At 36.0% G+C, this 12,411-nt stretch overlaps 1 protein-coding gene across 2 annotated transcripts in view; it reads left to right on the top strand.

The window, feature by feature from the left end:
* PHYHIP (phytanoyl-CoA 2-hydroxylase interacting protein) overlaps nt 1-11,666 on the top strand; it is a 345,321-nt gene extending 333,655 nt beyond the window's left edge. For both annotated transcript variants that reach the window (XM_053717962.1, XM_053717963.1), the window contains one exon: nt 10,042-11,666. In XM_053717962.1, coding sequence (XP_053573937.1) covers nt 10,042-10,567 — 526 coding nt within the window. In that variant the 3' untranslated portion in view covers nt 10,568-11,666. The remainder of the gene's footprint in view (nt 1-10,041) is intronic.
* The last annotated feature ends 745 nt before the right edge of the window (nt 11,667-12,411 follow it).

Below are 12,411 nucleotides of genomic sequence, written 5' to 3'. Positions count from 1 at the left end.
CCATTAGTAGTGAAAATAATGAGGATAGTGCAGATATAATAAAAACCCTAAAATAATTTGTGAGACATGAACTGCAGAGTATAAGGGAAGAATTTAAACAAAGGACCCCGATTGGCTCAGAAGTAAACTTCCCAAATAAGCAGTCACCTCATGTTTTAAATTCAGGGAAATTCTCCACTTCAGGGGGGGGGGAGGACAGTTATTGTAGTGATTCAGAGGGCGGAGCCAGCTACCCAAATAGCCCATATAATAATAGTACACGTATGGGATCTCCCCATAGTAAAAATAGGGCAGATAGAGGGCGCTCCAGCCCTAATCATAAGATCCCAATGAGATCCAGTAATGTACTTAGTAAAGTGTATGACACCCCTACAATAATTAAGTTCTTAAATAAAGCAGTACACCTATTTTCCAAAAGGGGGACCTCTTCCATAATTGATCATTTAGATGTTTATAAAAATGCTTTAGCTGTATTAAATATAAATAATAGGCAATTTAAAATTGAATTTCTGCCATGGGTATTTGAAGGCAAATATCGTAAGTTTTTTATTTCACTAAAAGATATGAATATCAAATATTGGAGTGAAATAAAGCAACATGCAAAAAGAAGTTTGGGCAATATCGCACAACCACTGCTACTAAAGCAGCTGTATACGGTTTGAAATGTGGCGCAAATCAAAGCCCAATCGAATTTGAAATGCTTACAGTATGGCCGAAAACTACCCCAAATTTGAAAGCTCAGAATTTATGAATTTATTTTATGAAGCATTACCCTCACACATCAAAATAAATCTGGCTAGAGACTTTGATGATAACTGCTCATTTGATTTTCTAATCAGAGAGAGTACAAAATTATACTCTTCAGCAGTCCAGTGAACAGGGGGTTAAAAGAGAACCAAGTCCCAGCCCTAAATTTGTGGCAGAAACTAGGGTGCCACCTAGCCCCCTCAAGTCCAAAAAGAAAACTTATGTGGAGGTAGCCAGAGAAAACAGGCCCTCACCGCAAAGTTTTGAGTCAGCCCCCTCCCCCACCAAGGACTGAGGTGCAGAGAGAATATACTCAAAATGGGGGGCATACCCAGATAAATAGGTATCCCCAAAGAGACGAATACCCACAAGGTAATAGGTATCCCCGTAGAGGTAGACACCATAAGTGGCACAGATATTCTCAGGATAACCAGACACCCCAGTTAAATAGTGCACCCCAAGAAAGTAACACAAGACAAGTTGAACCCCAAAGACAACAGCACCAGAATAGAAACAACAGCTATGATTCTGAGAGATCCCAAGGATTCAGGAATCAATACCCTGGGACATAAAAAAAAATCTATCCATGGGTAAAAATAGTTTGCACAATCAAGTGGGCCAACTTAGTACCCGGGTAAATCAATTATGTGAACTATTGAGTCAAGCTTTGACGGCTCAGAAACCTAACAATCCTTTTTAGGAGTACAGTCAGTAGCGAGTCACAGGCACAGTCATAAATACTCAAGTATTACCTGAGAGAGCGGGGAGAGATATACCAAATGAAATAATAAATGTCAATAACTGTACTAATCAAATTCTTTCCCTACAGGAGAGCTCCAGGATTCAGTTACCAACCCTATCATGGGATTAATTGATACTGGATCTCAGGCAACTATTTTATCCCACAGGTACTACACACAGCTAAATCAGCTAATGCCCCACAAGCCTAAACTCAGGGAATTTGATGGTTCATTAATGGTGTTGGGGGTGACTCTCTCATAGTCTGGGGCACTGCATGGTTAAAACTAAAGCTGGGAAACAGGGTAATAAGACACCCTATCATTATAGTGTAGCTGCCAACTGATTGTTTAATAATTGGTATTGATCTTCTGAAGCGACTAAGTACCATAATTGATTGCATAAATAATGTAATTTGGTCACAAGTCAAAAAGACCTATTAATTATGAGTTGTCCAGCATACCTCACACCAGACATAACTGTCATGTGGTGGAAGAGAAGCCAGATGCTGTCAAAATTCATTTCAGGAATAGCTCTGTACCTGAAATAACGGTCCTTCAAATAGATGATCAGACTCCCCTAAGTGGCTCTGATGGTCATACCATTAAAAATTTGCCTGGAAAGATAGCCAATATTTCCCTAGATCACAATGTATTAACCATATATCTACACAAAGGAGATCCTAAGTCTCCTAAGGGGGGGTGATCACTCTCAATTCCTCGCAGAAATTGAGAAAATTAAGGAGGATCTATTTATCCCTATGCAAGTGCATGACCTGGGGAAAACCAAGTATGCTGAATTAAACTTAAAACAGGAAGCTAGCTATATAAGCGAAGGCTTATTAACGCAGATAGCTGAACCTAAACTAATTAAATATATTTCTCCCCAAGATCACTGGGTCCATGACCTAGATGATAACTCGGATAATAAACATTTAGCTGTAATGTTATAGCTTTCAATCTCCATAGATAATAAATCAGCGAAACACCTGTTTTTAGTTTTGGATAATCCCCATAATCAAATATACATTGGCAATGATCTCTTGCATAGATATGCCATACAAATAGATTTGATTAACTCTTGCCTCTGGAGCAGGTTGAAAGAAGACCCTGAAATATTTCAGGATGAAAATGCAGCCCTGAAATCAAACCAGCAAATGCCATATGCGGTGAATATGCAGGTGTCTAGTGATATTGTAAACCCTGCTGGGGCTAATAAATTTATCTTACCCTTACAGGTAAAAAGGGGTCAGACGTTAAAAACTTCTGAAGCGTTAATATGCGTATCCCAGAGAATGCAAAATATGGGTATAACAATGACCCATACTCCTATGGTAAATATTGGAACTACTCAAATACAGGTTATTGTGCATAACATGACCCCTCAGGATATCGCCTTATCTAAGGGAACTACCATAGGATATGCTCTGGAATCCAGTTATTATACTTTCGGATTCCAGAATAATGTAATTGGGCTAATACCTGAAAGTTACTTAACTGAAGAACAGTTAATAGAACAATCCTTTGCCTCCATGCCAGAAGGATTATTCACAATTCAGTCTATTTACCCTTTCAGCTCAGAGGAAGGCATCTGTAAAATTGAAGAAGCCTCTCTGGTATTTGATCAACCGATCCTAGAGCAAGAATACCCCAATACCCAAAATCCTCGGGGTATTTTAAATTATAATCAAGGGGACTTCACCTCTAGGCTTGAAGAAGCCTATGACATAGGACAGCCTGAAATCTTTCCAGGATTTCAGCAAATAGTCAAAGAACAAATCTCCTTAGCTAATGGCTGTTTCAGTGATGATGACCGCCAACAGCTAAGAGAAATCCTGATGGAATACCAGGACATTTTTGGTAGGGTTTCTTATGACTGTGGGACTACAGACCTGCACATTGCGAAAATCCAAACAGATCCCAATGCACCACCTGTAATTGTTAAACAATACAGACTTCCCTTAGCATCCTATGATTCTCTAGCAGAAATCATAAGGAACTTGGAAGAAAGGGGTATCATCAGACGGGTGCATAGCTCTTATAATAATCCTATTGTAGGTATTCTTAAGCCCAATGGACAATGTTGTTTGTGTGCTGACTTCAGACAGCTAAACAAACGATTGTACATGTCTGGCTGGCCCGTGCTATACATTGACCAGTGCCTAGTGCAGATGCAGGGATCTAAAATATTCACTGCCATTGATTGTGTGCAGGGATAGGCCAGTATAAGGTTGCATTCTCCTTCCAAAAGGTCCAATATGCATTCCAAAGACTTCCGTTTGGATATATAAATTCAGGACATAAACTTGCAGTATTCATGCATAAGGCTATGCCCGATGCACTGGAAAGGGGACCTTATCTTATGTTGATGACGTGTTAATTAAAAGCACCGACTTTGAAAAACACATCACAGAACTTAAACATGTCCTCAGCCAACTTAAAAGGGCAGGTGTCAAATTATCCCTTCAAAAAGCTCAATGGTGCCGCACTCGTGTAATCTTCTTGGGACATGAAGGGTTAAACCCTCAGAAGAAAAAGGTAGAATCTATATTAAATTCTAAGAACCCAACTAACTTAAAGGAATTAAGATCATTCCTGGGTATGACAAATTATGCTCGCAAATTTATTGATAATTATGCAGAATTAGCTAAACCACTGCTACTTCTTCTAAAGAAGGATGTGAAATGGCATTGGAGTGAGGTTCAAGAGACAGCCATAAGAGAACTGAAGAGAAAACTCACTCAAGCACCTTGCTTATCTTACCCTGGAGGTGGTAAACCTTTATACTTAGAGACAGGTTTCACAGATACAAGCATGAGTGCTGTTTTATACCAAAAACATGATAATTTAAGTAAAGTCATTGCTTATGCGAGCAAAACTTTAGCCCCAGTAGAAATAAAATTTAGTGATTGCGAGAAAGCCCTCTTATCTACTGTATGGGCTCTACAAAATGTCCCCAGCTATATACAGGGCGAGAAAATTATTATATAAACGGCCCACCAGCCTTTGCTATATTTGTAAAGTGAGAAAATAAGAGATGGGAACCTGTCCAATAGCCGCATAACAGCTTGGACTCTTTCCTTGCAAGGCTGGCCTTTAGAAATTTGCTATAAGCAAAAACAAAAAGAATCCAGTCGCACAGGGACTTGCTGAGCTCCATGACTGTACTGCTAAGGATCATGGGGAAGAGTTATTAGAAGATTATTTCCTGGAGGAACATTTGCTTTCCCCATATAAAATATACAATGAGGACCAGTGTCAAACATTACCTTGGGTATATGTTGATGGTTGTTCTTACCATGCCACTATTGATAATGAGCGCAGATTAGTCGCTGGCATTGGTACAACTTGGGCAAATGAATTCCCAAATATTTCTGTAGGTTTCAACATTGGACCAAGATCCAGTCAAGTTGCAGAACTAACTGCTGTTCTAAAAACCATTGAGATGGCTATTGAACAAGGTATTCATGAATTTGTGATCATTACTGACTCAAATTATGTGCGTGACAGTTTTGTTGAATACCTGCCAACTTGGAAAAGAAATGGCATGCAGAAAACTAACAACAAACCAGTCAAACATGGCAAGTTGTTCTGCGAAATTGATAAATTAGTGGTTTCCAATGGGTTAACCATACACTGGAAAAAGACCAAGGGTCATTCCAGGATTCAAGGTCCTGATAAGGAAGGCAATAATATTGCAGATTCATTAGCCAAACAAGGAGCCATAACTAGAGAGCTCTTTTCAAATAACTGCATGTAATAGACACTACTATAAAGAACAAGATGCCCAGATACTGATATAAAAAGCCAGTATAAAATGCTTTAAAGACTTACTTAGAAACTCTCAGTTTAGCTATGTTGAAAAGTGGAAAGCCCATTGCAAGTGGGAAATAAGACCCTCCCCCCTCCCCCTTCTTTTGCATATGAAAAAGACCCTTTACACAAACAGGAGCAAACTGGAGAAGATTGCTGACGGTATTCACATCAAACTTTGGGGCTTGGTTAGGAGTCTGAAAATCAGAGCAATGTTATTTAAAAATAAGCAAAACTATAAATTTTTTTGGAAAATCAAACTTTATGGGCTATATAAATAAATCCTCTACAAAACATATATGCAAAGAAAAAATTAGTGTATAATGTCCCTTTAATATTCACCATTTAATGGGTACAATTCATGTAGAAGCCATTACCAGAAACCCGGCTAAACAACAAAATGAGCCTAACCTGGTACAATGGAGTCAGGATTCTCCTAGTGAGGACCTGATCACTAGTCAAAAGGAAGACCCCATTATAGGTACTGTATTTTCTATAAACATATAAAAAATCTCGAAAACAACCCCATCTCAAAAGAGGACTGTATCAGTAAGGAAGATCTTAGAAAGTTAATGAAGTCCAAATCACAATTTAAATTACAGGATGTTTTGTTAATTAGAACCTCCAAAACAGGTATCCAAGAATGGGTGGTACCTACCCAGTTCAGAAGTCTCATGCTTCAACATGCCCATGATGCTCCCACATCTGGCCATCTTGGTGCCAAATTAACGTATGAAATATTGCGTAACTATGCCTTTTGGCCACATATGTTGAAGGATGTTCAAACCTTCTGTCAAGGTTGTTTAATCTGTTCACAGTTCCAACCCAGGCCAACGCATAGAGCGCCATTGCAGAAAAGATGGATGGTAATGCCATGGTCAGATATACAAAATTGATTTTATTGGCCCAGTAACTAGGTCATCAAGAGGTAGCAGATACATGTTAACAGTAACATGCCTGTTTACTAAATGGGTAGATTGCATCAGTGCTGAAACATGTGCAGCATTGCTCATTAACCACATATATTTCCAGATTTGGTTTACCTCAGCAGCAAATCGAATCCGATCGGGGGACTCACTTCACTAGCGAAGTGATGACAAAAATGTGGGTTAAAAGAAAGCTCCATATAGCATATAGAGCTGCCTCTAATGGTGGTGTAGAGCATTACAACCAGTCCATTGTAAAAATACTCAAAGAGTTTGTGAGTGAAATAGGTAAGGACTGGGATGTAATATTACCTCTAGTCCTAATGGCATTAAGGGCAACACCAAGTAGTGCTACTAAGATGTCACCTTTTGAATTGATGACTGGTAGAAGAATGGTTCTACCTGAACATTTACTATATTGTACCTCAGACTAGAACTTAATGAATGCTGCTACTATACATCAATATGTGGAAAACTTAAGAAAGCATCTGCAATATTCTTTTACATTTGCTCAAAGGAACATAGAGAAGGACGCAACTTCCGCTAAAACTTATTATGATCTCAAAACTTCCAAAAAGGAATATGAAATTAATGATAAAGTTTATCTTTATTACTTTGGAAGATATCAGGTTAAGGAGAAGAAGTTTCTTCCATCATGGAAGGGTTCTTTTGTCATTACTGACAAAATATCCCCTGTTGCCTATTTAAATAAAATGATACTTTTATGGATAAATGGGTCTATATTAATCATTTGCGAGCGTGCCATCCTAGATCCCAACTCCAAATCATAGTGGGAGAATGAAAGGGCATTTCCCAGAGCACACTATGGAATTGTAGTTTAAAGGGGAATAAGATGTCTAGCTACAAGCATAAATATGAGAATTGAAAAATAATGAACTCTCTTCATATCAAGACTGTCTATGATGCATACTGTCTTTACACTCACCAATTACCACTGGATTTAAGTCAATTCAAATACATGTATTTTACATCAGTTAAAATTGAAAGGGGGGTTTATGTTGAGGTATTGCTCATAAATGAGGGGCATTGGATAAACTACATACATATCACATAATTTTATTATTTTGTTTTAGCTAATATCCACTTTGATATGAATTGATTTACTTATAGCCACAGCAGAAATTGTAAATGACTGAGAAGAGTGACACAGACCCCTCTCCTCACTCAATATACAGACTGCACTTTGATTAAAATAATTGCCCTGATACTTGCCTAGTTCAGCTGACAGGACCTTAGAAAAGTAAGTAATTAGCACTTGTATAATATACAAATGACAGTTCCTTTGAAGGTCCAATCCACATATATGTCTGGACTCATGTTTGAAGCTAGCAGAATCCCAGGATTTTGTAAGTTAACAAATACATGTGATAATCAACATGATGGATCACTAGGTTTTTTTTTAAGCTCCAATGTACAACATGCTGGCAGTTTAAAACTTTATATCAGAAGGAAAAGTTAGAAATGTATATAAAATGACTTGTGCCTAATTTTCATGTAGTTTAAGATACTCAATGAATATATATTCATATATATATATATATATATATATATATATATATATATATATATATATATATATATATATATTCAGATTATATATAAATTTATGAGTCTGGGAGATATGCTTTGTGCCTAGTGTGCTATTTTGGATGAGTATCTTCTATATTGAAAGTAGCTGTATTTCTGTGTTTAAAATGTTTGATAAACAACATTGTTTCTTTTATTTCAGACATGTGAGAAACCAGTGAGTTGTCCCATAAATTATATCATATTTGTGTTTCCATGCATTCAAAATAACATTATCAATAGATATACTGAATGTGGGATATATTTATATTAAAATAGAATGAGAATCTGATAAATATATATGTATAATTAATTACTACAGAATAATAATTGAATGCATATAATATACTTAATATGAGGTGAAGTGAATATATAACTGTATTTATATTAAAATGGAATAATAATAAAATGTAAATATAGCTATATGATTAATCACATCAGACTGCTACTTACAGACGATCTATGATATAAAATAGTAGGAAATTATAGTGAGACATACACTAAGGATATGTATGTTACACACACACATATATATATATATATATATATATATATATATATATATACACACTATAGAATTGATAATTATGCCATGTTTGGTCTTGAATTGTACATCCTCAGTAGTTCTAAATAATACATTATCTAATTGACTAAATAGTTTATTGAGCTAGAGAATAATGAGTATATTAAATATATGTTTTAAATATATATAAGAAAAAAAATGTTTCTGTAGTATTTACTAAACAAAGCTACATTCCAGTTGTCTGCTGCCCCCGATGGGCTAAAACTAGTATTACAGCAAAAAGGGTTGGCTGTTATGAGATATGCATTCCCAAGGGCCAATGAGAGACAAGCTTGACTGAGTTTGTATCCAAAATTTCACTGATGATTAGAAAAGAGGTGGGTTTTTATCACAGAGATAAAAACTATTGCATAGGAAGTAATAAGGGGCAATGCTGGTGGATGCTGCTGTTTACCTGATCTTACTGACTTAACTTGCTGCCTTGGAGAAAATTATTAATGGGAAACTCTTCATACCGGAAGAGCAAACAAAATTGGGCCTAACATTCACTTCCAGATTTGTGCACACTCTTATATGACAGTGAAAAGGATTTTGATTGAAAAAGCTCAACTCTCATATGGGTATTTGGTAATGTATGGCAATTTTTATAATTTAATATTTTAAAGCAAAGATATTCTTTGTTGCTATAGGCTAATTAAAGCTGGTGATTTAAAAGGGTATTTGGTATATAAAATGTATATTAAATAGACCAGTGTATTCCATATATTAAATATATTGGTGCTAGTAACTTTATTATTAGGAAACGTTTTGTAGTCCATATTTATAGTCAGTTTCATTTTATTGTAAAGTCTCTTAAGAACTGCACATCAATTGGCTATTGTGTTGATAATATAAAAATGTCTCTGGTTGTTGTTAATTAAGCATTGTAAGTTAGTGATCCATATTTTGGCATTGAATTAGAGTTGCTGGCTAATTATAAATTGTTCTGGTATAAAACAGGTGTGATTTTAATAAGTGATTCATTTTGAGTAAGGTTAATTTATAGAAATATTTAGTTTATAGCTTACTTGGTATAGAAAATTGTAACAAAATAGACATATATAATTGATTCATAATCTATTTTCTACATAAATATATTCAATGTGTACAATATATAAAGCTTAACTGATCAGAACTAAGGATTACATATTCATTTTTAATAAAAATATTGTTACATAAATATATAACATGTTTGGAGGTAACCGCTGAAATAGAGTATAATTAATATTGTAACCTAGGTTATATCTAACACAAAGTTATAGTATAAACTCAAATAAAATACATATAAAGTAATGAGGAACATGATAACCATGATATACTGATCCATGATCCTGATCACTATTATCCTGTCAAAGTCATACCAAATGCTTGTCCATATTAATCCGTTACACTAGCTAACTGGGAAAGTTATTACATTTTCCCAGGTTTCACTGTGTGTACTCATTTCAGTAGAGTATATTTTGATTATTTTTTTTAAAGACCTGCTGGTGTCACTTTGCTTAGATGTTTTGGATCAAGGGATTCTAAATACATGTGTATTTCATGGAACACTACATGGCTATAACATTTAAAGCACATTGACATGTATAAAGCAGAACCAACAGTATTGCTATCTAAAACAATATAGCCATTAATGTTTGATGCCTACTTCCCTTTTTTGTTCACACAGGGAGAAGTGGGGTTGTGTGATGCTTCCATCCATAAAAGATGAGAGTGGAAGCCATGGTTCACCTATCAGTGGGACACTCAATGGGATATTCTTCTGCTGCAACACAGAGTTCAACACAGGCCTTCCCCCAAATGACTCGCCATATGGTCGCTTGCGACTTACTGTTCCTGCTAGCCACCTCTTCCATGAGGGCACTCACCTGTACTTTGCAGACTTCTACTGCATGTACAGTGCATACCACTATGTTGTACTAGTGTTGGCACCTCAAGGGTCACAAGGAGATGCATTTTGCAGTGCCCGTCTGCCCTTGCTGGATCCACAGAACAACCCATTCCTAACCTGGGGGGAGGATGGCAGGTACTGGCATGCACAAGATTTTATCCTGGAAGTAATATACACAGAACCAGTACCATTAGGGTGGGGGCAACTTGCAGAGATCACAGGTCATCAGTTGATGAGCCTTTCTACTGCTAATGCCAAGAAAGATCCTAGCTGTAAGGTGTGTAATATCAGTGGGGGACGCTAAGGAGTGACATTATTAGTTGGAGGGGGGGGCAGCAAGTGATAGACAATCAGTGAATAAATAGGGATATGATACATGGAATAGGGTGTCAGAAATAATGGTGGTGAAAGTAACAGTAATCTTTGTAATTATAGTTTATATTATTTAGACATAATTAGCATTGTTATCACAATGTAAGAATGTGAAGCTTTGTCAAAAACACTGGCATAGTTGGATATGCACCTTACCCTGCGACATCATGAATGTATATATACACCTAGCAGGGTAATGTCACCATGGAATGTACTGAAATCTGTCCAAGATTAACTATTTTCCTGCCAGGGACCAACAACCCTGAAGCAGAATAAATTTTGATTATGCTGGCATTTTATCAGGGGCTTATAGTGGCCAAGTATGCAAAATGAGAACAGATTTTCAGCTTTAGCAGTATTAGTGTGTGGGTGTATGCAAATCTGTATAACACTGGTAGTTTAGTATGTATCATTACTGAGCAGTGTGCATCATGATATTAACAATCCTTAACTGTATTTGAGTTAATGTGCTCTTTATGTGAATCAGATAATTTTGCACCCTTGATGTTTGGGTATATTCATTTTGACAATAACAATTCCAGCAATCTCATCTTTTAAGCTTTTCTATAGTGTTGTGATAACAAATCTTTATACCAATATTGAAATATATTTTTAAAGGCACAAAAAGGATAATTATTAAGAAAGTTTGTAAAGTTTATTAGCAGCCAGCCTGTCAAATGTCTGTATAAATGCATTTTTCAAAGCCTGGGAAAGATTGGGTGTGGGTAGAAAGTGAGAACAATATATGGTTAACCACTTAGATTCAAAGATCCAGCAACCATACAGCACCTTATATATTTTATGACATTCTTGTGTAATGAAAATGGTATGTAGGATTTCAAAGCCATCCAAATTTTGTATGTTTCATATTTTGTTTTAGGGTAAATGTACGTGAAATGTAAGCGTTTGTTAAGTGGGGGGTTGTATAATTTACTAAATACTGGGTATACATGCATATGTTGTACTTGTGTCATAATTGTAAAAATAAAATAAATATCTGCTGTCTCACAGTGGTGTATTTAACATGGAAATACTTGTGGATTTGCTGAATACGTGTTTGAAATATTTGAACAATCTTTGAATGGAACAAGTAACAGGTATACAAAATACAGTTACAGGCCTCAAATCAATAAACCCCATCTACATATCTATTATATTTATGTAATGTAATTTGAAATACATAAAGATGTATGCCCCCCATCTGTGAATTGCAAATCAATTTCTATTATAATCAATGGAGCAGCATCTATATTGTAACTCTTTAACTCTTGGCGCATAGTTCCACTGTGAAAGATGCTGTCATCACAAAATGCCTTCAAAAACTTAAAGATCAAACAAATAAAAAAAGAGTGGAAAAAAAGACAATACAGACATAAAAATATTTTACACTTACAAATATGTACGTAAACCATTTTGAATGTGTGATTCCTAAGTTTTGTGGTTGTAATTATTATTTTTCCTTGTGATTATGAGAGAGTGTGAGAGCGATAACACCAAATTTAACAGACCAACTCCCCATTCACACCTGAGACCTTGTAACACTAATGAGTCACATGACACCGGGGAGGGAAAAAGGCTAATTGGGCCCAATTTGGACATTTCCACTTAGGGGTGTACTCACTTTTGTTGCCAATGGTTTAGACATTAATGGCTGTGTGTTGAGTTATTTTGGGAGGACAGCAAATTTACACTGTTATACAGGCTGTACACTCACTACTTTACATTGTAGCAAAGTGTCATTTCTTCAGTGTTGTCACATGAAAATATACTGTATGT

The sequence above is a fragment of the Bombina bombina genome, chromosome 6 (assembly GCF_027579735.1).
Source record: "Bombina bombina isolate aBomBom1 chromosome 6, aBomBom1.pri, whole genome shotgun sequence".
In the NCBI taxonomy this organism is placed as follows: Eukaryota; Metazoa; Chordata; class Amphibia; order Anura; family Bombinatoridae; genus Bombina; species Bombina bombina.
This window is presented reverse-complemented; position numbering and strand designations above follow the sequence as displayed.